Here is a 16,223-nt window from a genome sequence, read left to right as displayed (position 1 = left end):
GGGGAAGTCATTTCATCTTCCACTGAGCTACATGGTTTGCCATGACCTGGCTCAAGCACGTGGAAAGAGAAAGAACGGCAAGAAACTGAGCAAACACCCATGGGACGTGATAATAGAAACGTTTTGTTACATAGCGATGCTAATAATCCAAACATCCAAAAGAAAACTACCCATAACATGCCATAGCCCCGTCATCTGTCTGCCTCTATATAATCATAACAACGTCCGCCCTACTCGATATCGACCTTACGAATCTCAACGTACCCAGAGTCCAGCTTCGGCACCTCAACTCTCAGCACACCGTCCTCCAGCTTTGCTGTAATGCCATCAGCATCAACGCTGGCAGGGTTGGCCCTCGTCCCAAGGCGAATCTTCCTCTCGAAAGCTCCAACCTTACGCTCGTTCAGGGCCAGTGTCTTCAAGAACTCTTCGTCACCAGGGCGGTATATCACGCCAGCGATGCTGAGCTCGCTCTTCTCAGCATCCCAGTTCACACCAACATCTTCCTTCTTGGCGCCGGGCAGCGAGACGTGAACGACGTAGGCAGACTCGGTGTCAAAGATATCGGCGTCGGGTGTGTAGTCGTCGGCGTCGGTGGGCTTGGTAGCGTTGGTGGTGTTGGAAGGGTGGCTGTCAGTGAATTGGTTGAACAGCTGAGCGGCAAGGGTGGAGGGGTCGAAGGAGTTCCAGGCGTTACCACTGGCACCGAAAGGTCCGCCTCCCATGCCCCCGAAGGGTCCTCCGCGTGCCCATGGACCCCAGCCTCCGCGATGGCCGCGATGATGTGGTCCATGACGGGGTGAGCCTCCGTAGGGGTGGGAGTGATGATGTGGGCCAGAGCCTCCAGGACCGCCCTGGCCACAGCGCCCTCGACGTCCTCCACCCCAGCGACCGTGTGGTCGGCCACCATTGTGAGCGTCGTTATCAGACCCAGAGTTACCCGATGGATCTTCACCGTTGTCGTACTCGGTGTTCATCGTAGCATCCTTTTCGGCTTCTGGCTGTTCATTGCGGTCCTGGTTTGGCTCGCCGGTAGCTCCCTCATGACGACGTTCGGGGCGACCATGAGGAGGCCCACCACGGTGAGGCATGCCCCTTTCGCCACCAAAGAAGTGACCCCATCTGAACGGTGCAAAGGGATCCTGGGCATCTTGGGGTGGTATCTCGCGATCGTTCTCGGTACCGTCGTTACGGTTCTGTGCAAAGAATGGGTGTTGCGAACCTTGCTGCTCGAGGCCAGCGACGAAGTCCCAGAAGGGAGCGGAGTTGTTCATGTATGTGACTGATGGCATGATGATGACTTGTGTCGTAAAGTAGAAGGAAGTGCGGTGTTTGGATTGACCATCATAGCCTACCTGTTTCGGCGTCTTATACAAAGTAAACGGCTCCAGGCATCAGGTCGCACGTGCGAACGTACGTATGTGCACCCTTCCTCTGACTTACTTGCCACCCGTGTGGGCAGCCTCCCGGGTTACCAATCGCGCCATTTACGTGCAGAGACCAATCAACCATCATTTTGGGAATTCTAGAGAAGCCCACAGAAGTTACCAGAGGGACCATCGACGATAGGCTTCCAGGCCGCGTGCCTCGAGTGTCGCCTAGCAGGGTGGTGAGTAGGCAAACGGGCGTTGCGCGTCCAGACGGCTGGCGGGTCGGGGCTTGATTTCCTCCGATGTGGCGGTGGCTGTGGCGGAAGGACTGTGATTGGCCACAGGCATTGCACGGTGGTGTACGCTGGGCTCTCGGGATAGGTCATGAACGCCGGCGGAGGTCTCACTTGCCCGCATGCAAAAGCAAAGAGAGAAAGTGTTGGAAACATTTCGAAAGGAAATGCGCGGAGGTGCTCGAGGTTGTAGAGAATGTCGGGAGTGGTCACAAGACCGTGTATACAATGCGTGAAACCAGGAAACTTCGACTAGTTTTGTACCATATTGCAGTATACAGCGCGATCTGAGAGAGACGCTTTGAGTGGTCTGGAGTATTGTAGCCGCACAAGTCTTGTAATTCTCACCTAGGTAAATATACGGTTGTCAGTCGTGTGAGGGAGCCCAGCGAAGAGCTACTGTCTTGTGTATCTCTTATACCAGGGTACTGGAGACAAGAAATGCACTCAGATGTCACGATACATGAGGATGAGTGCGCCTAGTGGCGATATCAAGCAGTCGCGATGCGGAGGAGGGGTAGCTGCAGCTTTCCGAAGTGCAGCTCGCTATGACGCCATTAGTCTGCAACAAACTGCGCGCCCCACCAAACTTCTTCTTCTGCCCACGACCCTGACGACCAATCTTCATTGTATCACCCGTAAACCCCATAACCAATTAAGAAGACCCCAATTGTACCACCCAAACCAACATGTCTGGATCCATCCCCACCTCCACCTCGGTCAGCGAGTCAGCCGTCATCGACGCGTCTTTCAGCGATGTCTGGCACCTGATCAAGCTCCAGGACTTCAGCAAGTTCTGGTCCAAGCTCGACAAGAGCGAGTTCGTCAAGGGCACCTCAGAGGAGACCGACATTGTCAAGTGGACCTTCAAGGACGGCGCCGAGCTTGAGGTCAAGCAGGAGGAGCACTCCGTAAGTGATGCTTTGGTGCAAACAACAGGAGCAGCTACTGACTCGTAATTGTAGTCTATCGACCACTTCATCACATACTCCGTCATCACTTCCAAGCCCGAGCTCTCTTACTCCTCCGTCGTGTCCACCATCCGCGTATACCCCGTCACCTCCGGCGCACACGAGGGCAAGACCTTCATCACATGGTCTGGCAACTTCAGTAGCGATGCCGATGCCAGTAAGTGGGACTTGTTCTCTCGTATTGGAACGATACTGACACACGCAGGCGTAATCCAGGATGCCAAGTTCAAGCGCCGCGAGGCCCTTGCCGACCTCGCCAAAGTCGCCTCCAAGAAATAGGTTTCGAATGGGCGCTTAACTTACTCCGATGTTGAGAAGTTCATGCAGTAGAAGATATGTTGTGGCCATTTCGCATTGTGCGATGGCTTGCGATGAGGATGATGATGTGGATATCACAGGCAATGAACTATATGGTTATTGTCTAGCATAGAAGTACAGATCATAATATGACTATGAAGTATCATTTCATTATGCTGACTTTCGTTGCTCATTATGTAGCGGCGCATGTGTCTCCGCATTGTCGTTGCTGATTACGGCTAGTTTGTCTTGTGTCTTATGGCGGAGGCAGTGCTCAGCCTCGTCACCTGCATCGAAGCGAATCCTTCGATCATCACCGCATACACTTAAATCTACACCGCATCCCCGATAGCACGCCGTCGTTGGCCTACAGTCTTTGTGTCCAGAGACACCTTATCTTTCTACGGTCGTCAACGCACCTTGCTAGTGTCATCATCATGGATAGTGCAGGAGTTGGAGCCAACGTTTACAGCAAAGCAGAGTGTAGATCACTCCTTCCGACCGGGATACAGAGTTTTACGCTGACTTCGAGCAGTGGAGAAGCAAGTGAAACTGGAGGAACAACGTAAAGCTGAAAAGAAGAAGGATGAGATCAAGCATGAGGAAGAGTTGAAAGAGGGTCAGGATAAAGGCAAAAAGGGAAGAGTCCATCGATGGATAAACTATGCGATGGCAAGTCTCAACGGCTGAGGTTTTACGGCACAATATGAAGTCTCTTACATGGATGTACACCTCCTGTCTCTCCCTCCATCCTTCGTGTATCCCCTTCTTCAAGACTGGCTGCAAGAGCCAAGACTCAACGAAAAGAATTGTCTTCAGTGACTGCGGATCGACACGCATCCGTGCAGTATGAAGAAAGAAGATGGTATCGGCTTTCGCCTACCATATGAGCAAATTGCTCGCAGCCAGCTCTCGCATGCTGCAGTATTCCCCGCCGTGCGATGGACCATGTCCGTCTTTACCGCAAGTAAGACTTGTGGCACACGGCTCCCTCCATGCATCGACCTCTCGGTCGCTTTGTCCGCAGTTACTCGCAGCACACGTGTGGAGGCTCGAAATCCAACGGGACCTCAGTAGCGACAATGCCGACTTACTGGACGGAGAAGGCGCATCGAGTAGCGCATGGATGGGAGGCAGGAGGCATGAAAAGAACGAGATCCCTCTTGCGCGGTTGAGCGCGAGTGGTAGAGGAACTCCAAGAGCTGTAGTGAGGAGAAGAAGTGGAAGTGCGGGGATTTATATACGCAGAGAGGAGTGGCTAGTACGATGAGACCACGTGCTGTCCCACAGTGCTCTAGGCGCCAACGTTTGCTACGTCTGAATGAAACGGGTGGAGTGAATCAACGTTTTTGATATGCGCAATCGACAAGTACTTGAGACATTGCGGGCTGGCCCGTTACGAGGTAGAGGGCGCATCCTATCAATAGCTTTCACTTCACTTCACTCGCGACGCGCTCTCGCGATCAGATTGAAGAATAGATGCAGCAGCCTCCTGATCGCGACATATGAGTACTTCCACAAAGAGCAGATTGCTGCCCTTGGGCTTCCCGAAATTATTTTGCTTCAGAAGGGTCCATCTGGTAGTGAATCAGGGAATTGTGCGCACGCGGATATGAACAAGAGTGGGACAGAAGAAGTGATAGGTTAATGATTTCATTGCTACATGTGGAGGCGAGATAGCGTTGGCCAATTTGTTCCATGTCATACTAGAGTGTTCACCTTCTTGTTCGTTACTATTTCTTCATGGAGTTCAATAGATACCTAGGTACGTTAATATGACAACTTCACAAAGTAAAAAAGAGCTTTTTCGCTTCAAATGCCTTTGCCTTCATTAACGGTAGATCTCCTCACGCGACAATTTTACCAATGCGAGAACACGCACCACCTCGAAAAAAGCGGTCGGGTACCTCTTTCCTCCCAAACTCTCTTCGCGAAGAGGTTGGAGAGAACAATAACACTCCCAGCCCCCCGGCCCTCTAGTACAAAACCAAGCAATGCCGCCAGCTCTTGATTGTGGCCTTCCTTTTCCCGGGAGTCCGGGTCCAACATATCGTGACCTGAACTAATGCTGCGCGTTGTTAGGTGCTGACTATGGTACCACGTTCCGTGTCATGCACGCCGGTGCCAGGGGCCGAGGCTGTACCAAGGAAAAGCAACGGGTAGCGCTACGGGCGGAACATCGGATTTGCATCGCAACCTCGGTATAGTTGCTCCGGACATGGAAAATGAGGTGGTCGGTTGCTGATCTCCGATGGGGAGGCTGGGGATGCGATAAGGGACTTTCGGGTACCTGAAGCGTTCCTCACCCTAGGAATGCAGGGCTGTGGAAATGACGACCTGGAGTTGCGTTAGTTGACTCACGCATGTCATTGATCTCGAGGTGGCGAAGAGGAGCTTGATAGAACGTTTTGGTCTTTTCAAAATTATCATTATTACCATAGGTAAGGTTTCGCAGATAAGCAGCGCATATCTATGATGCGAAAACGAAACGCCGTCTTGCCCAGGCATACACAACGGAGTGTCATGTGAAGTAAATGAAGAATAAGAAAGAATACAATGAATGGAAAACGCATCGTAGCAATCAACAGAAAACTATCTCCGTAGCCCAGAGTCTCCAGGGAACAGGATACCGTTGGGGTGGAACTCCCTGTGGTATGTTTGCCAGTTCTTGCATGTTCTCTTCATCTCCGCGAAACCATCCTTGGCCTTGATCTCAGACGAGCGTTCGAGGAACTGAACACCAAGACCGGCAGCAACATGGAAAGGGATGTGGCAGTGCATCAGCCACGCGCCGGGGTTGTCGGACTCAAAGGCGAGGACAAGGTAGCCTCTGGCGGGGAGGTTGGCTGTGTCACGGCGGATCGGGTTGTTGGTCTTCAGGCGCGAGATGTCGCCGTTCCAGACTGCGTTCTCTTGCTGATCCAGAACGTAGAAGTCGTGGCCGTGGAGATGGACAGGATGAGGCAGTGGTGGCGCAGTGTTGTTGGTGGTATCCTGTTGGATGACCCAGTACTGCCACTAAAAGGTTCGTTAGACGCGAGAACAGCGGTTTAAGCGAAGTAGACTTACCTTGTGCTTCTCATCGACTTCAAACACGTGTCGGTTGTTACCGTACGTGACGTTGCCGTCCAGCACGTGTTGTAGGGTGGGTCGATCGAGGTCAATTGCCATAGGGTTGCCGTTGACAAGCCACTGCACCAGCCCTTGGTTTTGCGTCACATCGCTAGTGTAATTGTCGTTGAAGCCGAATGTCAAAGATTCGGGCATCTCCTGGGGAACGATCGTCTTGGCGTACGGAACGATATTGGCCTCGTCGTAACAGCCCACCGGTAGAACATTGCCGGTCGAGTTGGGCTGCATAGTTGGAGCGCCAGCATATCGGAAAATGCTCCTGATGTTTGCCGCATTCGCGTTAGGGCCATCACAGCGACCACCAGTACCTACTCGCCACCAGTAATTGCCAATAGGCTCGGTTGCGTTGATAATGACCTCATAACGTTGACCTGGTGACCATGTCAGTGAAACGTTCCCCAACAATAGTTATCGTGGGCGCATTCTCGTGGGTGGGGGCGTGTTGCACGAACAGACGTTGTGAGCATCGCCACGAACGGACAGATATGAGATGATTCGGGTCAACTTACCGACCGAGAGAACGAGGTTGTCAGTCTCGAATGGTTCAATGGGTGTAAAATCGGCAGAAATGACCTTGAACTTATGCCCATCGAGACCGACATGGAGGTAGTTGTTTATGCCGGTGTTGACTAGGCGCAGCAAATGCGCCTTTCCTGGGGTAAGAATTGTCTCTGCGTAACTTCCTCCGGCGGCTGATGTCATCGTACCGTTGATGAGAACATTGTCCGCAACAGGAGGACCGTTGGCGTGGACAGCTGCAGCATTCACTGTGAAAGTGGTCGCGTGGAACCAATCTGTCATTGGAAGCGCACCAAGGTCAATGTCGTAGTTCGCTGTTGCTGGTCCTCGGATGACCAAAGGGCCCACGAGGCCATCGCCGTACTGTACAGAGTAATGCGAATGATACCACTATAACAGTCAGCCAAGTTCCACTCATGTAATGCGCAACGGAAATTAACTTACGGTTGTGCCGTACTGCGTGGCCTTGAACTTGTAAACCTTGGAGTCACCAGGCGCGATTGGGCATTCGGTGATACCGTTCACTCCGTCTTGCTCGTTTGAACCAAGTTGCCTGAGACCATGCCAGTGCAGCCCAGTACCGTTGCTTTGGAGGTTGTTAGTTACGGTGATCTCAAGATCATCGCCCCAGTCCGCTAAGATGGTCTGTAATATATCAGCAGGGAAACGAGATGACTCAAAGTGTTCCACTTACAGGTCCTGGCGTTTGACCATTGATCAGTAGGATTGGCCTCTCAAACCCATCCGGGGCTCCAGTGGCGTTCGAGATGGTCAAATGATACTTGACAGTCTTTCCAGTGTTTGGCCAATGAAGGTCCATATCTGTGTCGATGCTGAAGTCGCCATTCCAGCACCCTCTCGACTGTGGGCCATGGTTACAATTGGTCTTGTAGCCGTCTCGTCTTTCGCGCCCGCTCCAAAGACCACTCTTCTTCCATGGGACTTCAGGTAGCCTGGGTGTGAGGTGCTCGACGGATGGCACAGCGAACGAAGTCACTGACGGAAGGAAAAGCCCTAGGGCGGTGGCCAATCTGAAGATTGAAACACCCATTGTGGATGATGGAAGGAGGAATGAAAGAACGTAGATGTAAACGACAGCTGCCAGACCCTTTACGCACGGGGCCAACGAGTGCAGATAGGCGCAGATCAAGCTGTAAACGAAAAGCGAAGGCTGGCTGGTTTGATTAACAAAGGGTGGTACGATAGATTATATCCCCAGCATGGCAACATTGCCCTGCCTCTCTAGTGGACCGATTGATCGCCCGAGAGACTACCGATGCCAGCAGTGGAGAGTTCCCACCACTAGTCGATGGTATGATCACTCCATGTAGAGACTCTTGCGGCAAGAAGCGTCCAAGATCGCCATGAGCGCGGTCTACGGCCCATGAACGGTAAGGGCGTGGGCTTAGTATGAAGGCCTGCCCAGAGCTGTGAGCGTAAGAGACGGCTACATTTCAGCCCTAAGTAGATGAACGGAGAATTCTAAGTGGTCGCTTTCGTCTCAAATGTCGGCATAGCTCGTGTTACACGACTGAATGCAGCTAGACCTACCGAGCCTCGGCGGCAGATAGACTAAAGAGAGCGGCCTGAATACTTGGTAGAGCTGCAGCAAGTGCTGAGTCGTACATGGCGGCGGCAGCCTCAGCAGGCTGTGATGCAGCAGCAAGCGGTGATGTGCCTTGGGTCGCGCAGAAAGTGGGGCATGCAAGGCGTCGGTTGACATGTAGATACAGGGAGTGGATGCCGCTATGGGTAGTGTGCAGAACAATCGCCCGAGCTAACCGTGGAGTTGAGAGCCGTCCCCGGTGCTTGTAAAGCTTGATGGTCGTGAAGCGAGAGGAAGAAGGATCCCAGAAGCGCAAGCGAGCCAACATGTCGAGACGATCTGAGCTAATTGCCGCTAACGCTAAGCCGTGCACGGACTAGCCTGCCATGCTGTGTCGGAGTTCGTGAGGGGGGCCGGACCTCATGGACCGACCACAACATCACCACATCGCAAAACTGACCACTGAGAACACGTTTTCCTGAAGGGATGTGTGCTTTGCGCTTAGTTAGGCGCCCAGATCGGCTGCAATCGCCTCTTCAAAACGTGCCGTACCGTTTTCATGACGCTCAGGACCGCAACCAGACTATTGACATGCACCACAGCTGCACCGGCAGTCTTGGATAGCCACAGGCGCCATCGTGTCGGCGATGTCTTCATGTCTCGAATGATATCGCGATGTCTCAGTGTTGCCACTCTGGATACACGGCTGAAGCGGATGCATCCTTCCATATGTGGTCCGAGGGAAGGCAACACCGCCGGATGAAGACCATACGCCCATGCACTCTTCAAGATCGAGGCATCTGCGTGGGAACATATTCAGTGGTAAAGCTAGTATTCTCCATGGGTGCGAAGATACCACAGAGTCGTTCCCACGTCATCCTTGCCAGCCCTGTGCATCGTCCATTATCTGCATGTTGCCGGTACCAACACGAAGGTTTTGACAGAAGCGAACGGCTTACGGCCCAGTGTCAGATTTGGTGCAGTACCTTCCGCGTCGGTGGTTTGATCACTGACAGCAAAGAACGCCACAATATTGAAGGAGTGAGGTGCGTCTGCTTACCTGCATAGTGCAGCGAAACTGAGGTTCAGCTCGCGATCCTTCGTGGCATTTCCTCAGGTGAGAAGTCAGCCTTACAGCAATGCTCACCGATTGTCGGTCAGAGACGAGCTTGGCTCAAACAAATTTCCTGTTTGCCGACTACGTCTGTTCGCCAGTAGCAGTATTACGTTATGGGTAGCAAGCGACTACTACATGTGCTCTGAGGCTCAACTAGAACCTTGGTATACATCGCCCGCGGACCGACGTCCGATCATCTTCAAGGCATGCGCAATGTTCAGAGAGATATATTTGCACCGAAGAACAAATCTGGCGTCGACCTTTCGCCTCTAACTGGGACGCCCGGACTACCGAACCCCCACTTGTGGCTGCATGCCGTAAACCGTGGTAAACCCGGTCACGGAGTTCGTCCGAGGGCGCCGCGGAAGTTTCGACAGCAGGCTTCTCCATCAAGCCGGGTAAACAAGGCCCATGTCTGTACAGAGTCGTCTAATCCTGTCGGCTATCTCAATCAAATCGATCCTCGACATGGAATCTATCTTCCGACCTACATGAATCGCAGAAGCTGTATGACGTCCTTCATTAAATTACCCGGCAATTCGGATCATACAAATTAGCCACGACCCTGCCATCGTCTCTCCAGGATCGACCATGTGGAATGACCACTGCCTACATGTTGACGGAGGTACAAAGCAACTGGTTCCTGAAAGGATGCACGCAAAGTTGTAACATGACCATACTCATACATTGCGTTCGGTGCAAGGTCTTCAGAAGTACTGAGTACTGTGAGTTCTTCTAAGAAATATGTTACTTTGGGAAGAGCAACACGTAGCAAAACTAATACTCGTAGCTGAAGACCGAACATTGAACAATGACGAGTATGTTCATTCTTGTCGGCTGACCGAGCGCCCGGCTCTGGGATAGCTTCTATCCGTTCCTGCATCATGATCATCCCGCGGAGTCCCTGTGGCGACAAGATACCTAGTCCTTCCATGAAGATTAGCAGCAGGGTACCCAGACAACCGCGCGTCTACATGGATTACGAATGCATAACGCCTCCACGCCTACGTCCGCCACTGTGTAACCTGTGTAGACAGCGAGTCTTATGCAGGCGAATGTAGTAGCTGGTGATCGAAACGAGATTAACGATGGCGGGTGGTGTGCAACCTCGCGTGCGTGCGAGACACACGTCGTGAACCAAGCGACTGGTGCTACTAGCCACGTTGATTTCCGAGCGCCGTGTCACTGCCGTCGCCTCAGAAACGTGCTGCATGTTGGTCGGGTAGACATGAGACACCGACAGAAAGGTACGACTGCGGAGTCGACGATGCTGTGCAGCTGTCAGGTACGACTTACAACTTCCGAAAACCTTATGCGTGTCTTCGCTAAGGCATGAAATGTTTAACGTATAGGCATGGAGCCTGCTTTTGTCGATGCCTAGCATTAGATCGCGACAACGGCCGCTGTTCCCTTAGCAACATAGAACGTCATTCAGAGCGGTAGGCGCCGCTCATGCATAGCGCGAACGTCTGGCCTCAACAGATGCATGCAAGGTCGATCAGCAAAGAGACGCCGCGTTGTGAGATTGCACATGGATGCCTGGAGAACGGGAGGTTGGGGAGGCTGGGCTAGATCGAGGTCGTTCCCTACCAGCCATGCCTGGGGGACTTGCACATGGGATGTATACAAAGATGATATCATTGACGTTTCAGCTAGTCCAACTACAACGTATGCGTCTGGGACGTAGAAGCCGTATAACGATAGAGACGAATGAGCTTGTGTAGTCCTAAAGATTTGACCAGCCAACGTGAATTAGCATGCACGTCGTTGGGCACACGACATTCGAGAAAGCTTTCACTATCCGCCTCCTTCCGATGTCCTCGCACATAGCCACCTTCTCTTGTTACTCCGCATCAGAGCATCTCGACATATCTATCATCAGACGTCCTCTCGGTCCTTCAAAAACACGTATTTTTTCTATGCGCGTCTCGCAAGGACCAACGAAATTACTACAGCTGATAGTGTAAGACTCGGAAGACGTAAGCCGCCCGTTGCCTTGTCTGAGACAAATCTTAGTACACACGGGAAACCTAACCACCGAGGTTTGCGCGCTGAGTTTCAATATACCAATGATGTCGTTGCGATTGAGCAATGATATCCAGTACTCGCTTCGATATTGCAAGAGCCTCTCTAGGGACTTAAGACGAGTATCTGGATCGTGGTGGAAGGTAACCTCGACGTCCATCGGATGCCTGGTGAGGAGTCGCAAGAGTGGCACGAGGTCGCTGATGAGAAACGTGCCGTCCAATTTCTGTTCGACCCCAATATGTATCTTTTTCACAGGCTCAAACACCTTGTAGTGTTTGGTGTCGATCTTCGTGGCGATGAGGAACGTCTCGATGTAGCGACGTGCGTCTTCGATCTTTACGATGTGCTGGGATAGCAGCATTGGCCGGGCTTCGCGTCGAACCTGTTTGCAGATGCTTGTAAACTGGAGAAGTGGCATTTGACCCCTGCTGACTGAACGTGGTGTCGATGCGATGAGGCATTCGTATATCATGTTTCGTAGTTCTGGAGAAGCTCAGCAAACGACGAACAATGTTAGTCACCGGTCTGCGATATCTTACCACCTGGAAGCTTCAGCAATGGAAAGGTGTCTTTTGAGGGGTATACGGTAGCAACATGTTGCGTATCGTCGGAGAATTGATCTTGTTGAGGACTCGTCATGGGGAATGCTGATGATATGACTATCAACAGCGGCTCTGGCCACAGTTTATAGCGTTGGTGTTTGTACAAGGGAAGTCTCTGGAAAGTAGAAGTCATCAGGAGACCTTCTCTCCCCCTCTTCGAGCAAATAACAATTGTGTCTATGCCCACCCAGTCATGGACTAGGATGTACTAGATCAGTCAAGTCACATGTCCGAAGACCTCCTGGGGGCCGCAGAGAGCGCAATGTTTTCGGAATCTCTTTGTTAAGTATGCGGCAAATAACCCGCGCTTCGCTCGTTTTCCGCTCACATGGAAGCGATAGAGAGAACTGGAAGACGTTGGTGATGCCATGATATTCTCCATATGTACACAGCCGCCGTTGCTTCGCTCGTTTCTCTTCCGATACTCAGGCTTAGAACTCGGAGATCATGTCGCCCCTCCGCTTGCCGCGCATGTCCCACTTGCCCTAAAATCAACTGTCAGCACCTGTAGATCTTGCTTCCCAGTCATGTAGCGTCTCGAATGCCGCTTCCCCAAACGCCCAAATGCGTGCTTGTCCAAACTCACCTCGGTCATGTATCCTGCCGTACCCAGCATAGCGGGCACCATGACGACGTAGGCGAACGTGAGCCAAGCTGTGCGCTTCGTCCAGCGGAAGTACTTGTGGCGGTTGACGGTCATGTCTGTTCCTCGTCAGTACCGCGTATTGCGTATCCTCCTCCTCCATTGCCCATGTCACGACTCTTGCACCTTTGAGGCCATTTCTTCTTTTCAACGCGCCAGTTTTCGGGGTACCATAGAGATCTTCAGGATGCGGGGTCGGTGGTGAACGTACTGGCCCATTTGATAATGGCGGGATCCGCGTGGATCACTGCGTACTGTTAGCAATTGCACCCCCAATGGTCCTCTCCGCGATGATACGCACTGCCGTGGTTGTGGCCCGCCATTCGGCGGAAAGTTGGCTGCATGTTTGCGGACTCTTGCGCGTGTCGATGTGTTGCGCAGTTGGTGAGCTTGTGGTTGACGAGGTGCGCGCGATGAGGTCGGCGGAGGCGCGGCAAGTGCCGCCGGGCCTTGGCGCTTCAGGATATCATCGCGTACATTCACCATCAACAACGACATACTATATGTGTATGCTTTAAGAAGAAACTCATTATGCTCTTTACGTTGCCCGTGTATCCACATATCCTTCGAGGGCGCCTTACTTCGTGCTCAAACCGCTACAGCTGCGATTATGACATCACACGGCAACCCTTGACAACATCTCAACCGACTTGCCCCGTCTTACACGCCATCAGTATCTACAAAACTACTACATATAGTAATTATCGATGCCTCGTTCCTACTTCTCATCGATGCTGCGGAGAGTCGGCGAAACCGACACTAGATACATGGATGCCCGAGTGCCCGAGCGGGCAGCCAACCACCGATGGGCGCTGAACGCCGAAGCTTGTGACGGCATCAGATAAATCCGTCCAAGAGCCTCGGTGCTATTGAAAACTTACTCTCATCACTGCGATTACAAACCAGAATCTGCTGCAATCGCAAATCCGAACTTCATAACTACTAAGAACCGTCGCCAACATGTCGAACCAGCAGGGAGCAAAGATCACCGTTCATTGGTAAGTTACCAAGTCTGTCACATGCCTGTCATCCCCGTGCGGTCCACGGGTCCCACCGCATTGCGCCATCGCCATCAGCAACCACGACTAATCATCCAAATAGGTTGAACAAATCCCGTGGCCAGCGCGTGGTCTGGCTGCTCGAAGAGCTCGGCCTTGAGTACGACATCGTGGTCCACAAGCGCGATGAGAACAAGCGCGCGGGTCCCGAGCTAAAGGCCATCCATCCTTTGGGGAAATCTCCATGTGTTACCATCAGGCCCGCGAACTCTGAGAAGGACATCGTCATCGCTGAGAGCGAGACAATCATGGAGTACATTTGCGACCACTTCGGCAAGGACTTGGTTCCTAAGCGGTACCCTGAGGGACAGGAGGGCGTGCTTGGCGCTGAGACTGAGGAGTGGATGAGGTACAAGGTGAGATAGATTCAGATGTCAATCATCAACCGACCAGACAGCTGACACTACTCCAGTTCCTGATGGACTACACAGAGGGTAGTCTCTTCACCATCCTGATCCTGGCGCTAGTCACCGGAAGTAAGTACACCCTTCCAAGGTTGCTACCTTCCACCTCCAATCCACTAATTATCACCTAGACATCAAAAACGCCCCCGTGCCCTTCTTCCTCAAGCCCATCACCAACGGCGTAGCCGGTAAGATCGACTCCGGCTTCGTCGACCCAGAGCTGAAGACGCACTTCGACTTCCTCGAGGACTACCTCGTCAACTCTCCTAGTAAGGGCGAGTTCTTCTGCAGCGACAAGCTGACCGCTGCGGTAAGTCATGGCTGTACGAATTGCATGTGAGACAGATGCTGACTTCGTACCTCTACCTCTGCAGGATATCATGATTCACTTCGGACTTGAGGGCGCGACGCAGAGGCTGCCGTTGAGCGAGACTAGTTACCCTAAGTTGTACGAGTACATGAGGAGGTTGCAGAAGAGGGATGGGTATGTGAGTGCGGCGAAGAGGGTGGAGGAGGCAAGTGGAGAGAAATACGTTCCATTTAGCGACGCGAAGTTGTAGATGCGGGCCTGGTCTCAAGATGTATGTAAGGCTCTAGAATGACGCGAGGATACATGATACCACAGTTTTGCAATGTGGTAGCTGATCATGAAGCCAGAAGGTACTCGCAACATTTGTAGTATGCCGAGATTTTACATTATGGATGGTTGCTGACTTTGAGCGCTACTAATGCGGTGCAAGACATGTAATTTTGACGTTGTAACCTTCAAAGTACTTGCAAGATCAGTCTGGCTAGCGGGCACGAGGAAGTTCAGTCTATGTTCTATAACAAAATAATCTAGCGAGCGTCCATATACAAAAGAAAGCGCGATCTAACCCTAAACGCCATCATCTACTCGCAAACGAACGATCACCCTTGCCTATCCCTTGTGAGATCATACCTCTGGTCTCACTTCACACCTAACAACCAACCTTGCAATGCACCTAACCTCGCAATTCACCCACCCCTAGTACCCACCCGTAGACATCGGATACCCGCTCGTAGCAGTAGGATAACCACTCGCCATCGACGAAGACCCATCACCTCCAGCCGGCTTGTAAGGAATCCCACACTTCCTCGCGCAACTCTCGACAATAGCCGTGAAATCGCTCGTCAACTGCGGCCTCAACCCCGCAATCTGTTCCGGCGTCAAAAACTCACTGTAACCCGCACTAGCCTCAAGCACCTCATCCGGGGTACCAGAAAAGAAGCCCCTGGCAGCTTCCACGCGCCCAGGATCGTTGACATCAAAGCCCGCGACGAAAACAGCGGGCTCGCACTCGGGGTTGAATTGCCAGTGGATGAGGCCCCTGGGGAAGAGCATGCCGGTGTAGTTAGACAGTGTGGTTTCGATTTGTTTGTAAGGGCCGCGGACGGGCGGTGCACCGCCGACTACATTTCCGAAACCGCTGTCGTTTTCGAGGAGGAGGGCTCCGATGAGTGTTCCCTGGGTTACGGTGAGGAACTCGTTGGAGCGGGGGTGCCAATGCGGCGTGTTGAGGCCACAGGGGTTCACGAAACCCACGGCTGCTGCGAGACCCGTGGAGCCAAGTGCCGGGAAGTTGTTGATGGTGGACAGGAAGATGGAGCCGGCGGTGGGGGGTGTTACGGTGTTGTTGATGAATTGGAAGGTGTCGTTTGCGGCGTTGGGGGGGTTGGGGAAGAGGATGGCTTCGCGGGCGGTTTCGGATTGGGCGAGGAGGAGGGCGTTGCGTTGGGTGGTTAGTTCGGCGGCGGTGAGGGCGTTGACGGTGTTGGGGTTTATGGTTCGTTTGGAGTGGTAGGGTGGTCCGGGGGCGATTGGGTTGGCTACTGCCAGGGTAGCCAGGAGGATGGTGATGAGGATGGAGTGCATGTTGCTGGTTGTATCGTTATGAATGAGGTTGATAGAGAAGATGAGAATGTGGTGAGGAGCTCCTGGCAGGATGCTGGCCTTCCTTATATGCCTCTCCGAAACCTTCTTGACCGGCAACCTTCCTCTCGTTCTCACTTCAGCTTGCTGTCAAGGTGTTGTGTACGCCCGGTCTATTCCAGCCGTGTTCGATTACACACGCTTCAAACCCAACGATTTCTATCCGTGTGACTCTGGAGATGATTCCGGATGTAGCGATCATCACCACTTATTGGACGTGCTGGTTCTCATGGCTGTGAACTTCACATCAGCAGTTCAATTATGAATGCCTAAACGTGTGCAAAATAGACGA

At 52.6% G+C, this 16,223-nt stretch overlaps 6 protein-coding genes across 6 annotated transcripts; 2 read left to right on the top strand and 4 right to left on the bottom strand.

Moving 5' to 3' along the window:
* Positions 1–230: 230 nt before the first annotated feature.
* On the bottom strand, positions 231–1,292 carry J4E88_010853 (uncharacterized protein; the record flags this gene model as incomplete). Its single annotated transcript, XM_049404443.1, has 1 exon — positions 231–1,292. One exon carries the CDS (start codon positions 1,290–1,292, stop codon positions 231–233), a length of 1,062 nt encoding a protein of 353 aa, XP_049249804.1.
* A 1,060-nt stretch (positions 1,293–2,352) lies between these two features.
* On the top strand, positions 2,353–2,913 carry J4E88_010852 (uncharacterized protein; the record flags this gene model as incomplete). The annotated part of the gene is made up of 3 exons (XM_049404442.1): positions 2,353–2,574; positions 2,629–2,791; positions 2,840–2,913. 3 exons carry the CDS (start codon positions 2,353–2,355, stop codon positions 2,911–2,913), a joined length of 459 nt encoding a protein of 152 aa, XP_049249803.1.
* A 2,610-nt stretch (positions 2,914–5,523) lies between these two features.
* Positions 5,524–7,633, bottom strand: J4E88_010851 (uncharacterized protein; the record flags this gene model as incomplete). Its single annotated transcript, XM_049404441.1, has 5 exons — positions 5,524–5,949; positions 6,001–6,434; positions 6,573–6,972; positions 7,027–7,227; positions 7,277–7,633. The coding sequence occupies 5 exons, from the start codon at positions 7,631–7,633 to the stop codon at positions 5,524–5,526; spliced, it is 1,818 nt and encodes a 605-aa protein (XP_049249802.1).
* A 4,673-nt stretch (positions 7,634–12,306) lies between these two features.
* Positions 12,307–12,575, bottom strand: J4E88_010850 (uncharacterized protein; the record flags this gene model as incomplete). The annotated part of the gene is made up of 2 exons (XM_049404440.1): positions 12,307–12,360; positions 12,462–12,575. The coding sequence occupies 2 exons, from the start codon at positions 12,573–12,575 to the stop codon at positions 12,307–12,309; spliced, it is 168 nt and encodes a 55-aa protein (XP_049249801.1).
* A 903-nt stretch (positions 12,576–13,478) lies between these two features.
* On the top strand, positions 13,479–14,540 carry J4E88_010849 (uncharacterized protein; the record flags this gene model as incomplete). Its single annotated transcript, XM_049404439.1, has 5 exons — positions 13,479–13,516; positions 13,620–13,932; positions 13,989–14,052; positions 14,112–14,290; positions 14,355–14,540. The coding sequence occupies 5 exons, from the start codon at positions 13,479–13,481 to the stop codon at positions 14,538–14,540; spliced, it is 780 nt and encodes a 259-aa protein (XP_049249800.1).
* A 446-nt stretch (positions 14,541–14,986) lies between these two features.
* Positions 14,987–15,874, bottom strand: J4E88_010848 (uncharacterized protein; the record flags this gene model as incomplete). The annotated part of the gene is made up of 1 exon (XM_049404438.1): positions 14,987–15,874. The coding sequence occupies one exon, from the start codon at positions 15,872–15,874 to the stop codon at positions 14,987–14,989; it is 888 nt and encodes a 295-aa protein (XP_049249799.1).
* Between the last annotated feature and the right edge of the window lie 349 nt (positions 15,875–16,223).

This window comes from Alternaria novae-zelandiae (assembly GCF_023758075.1).
Source record: "Alternaria novae-zelandiae strain BMP 2774 chromosome Unknown scaffold_42, whole genome shotgun sequence".
Classification (NCBI taxonomy): Eukaryota; Fungi; Ascomycota; class Dothideomycetes; order Pleosporales; family Pleosporaceae; genus Alternaria; species Alternaria novae-zelandiae.
The sequence above is the reverse complement of the archived record's forward strand: the minus strand, read 5'-3'. Positions and strand labels throughout refer to the sequence as shown.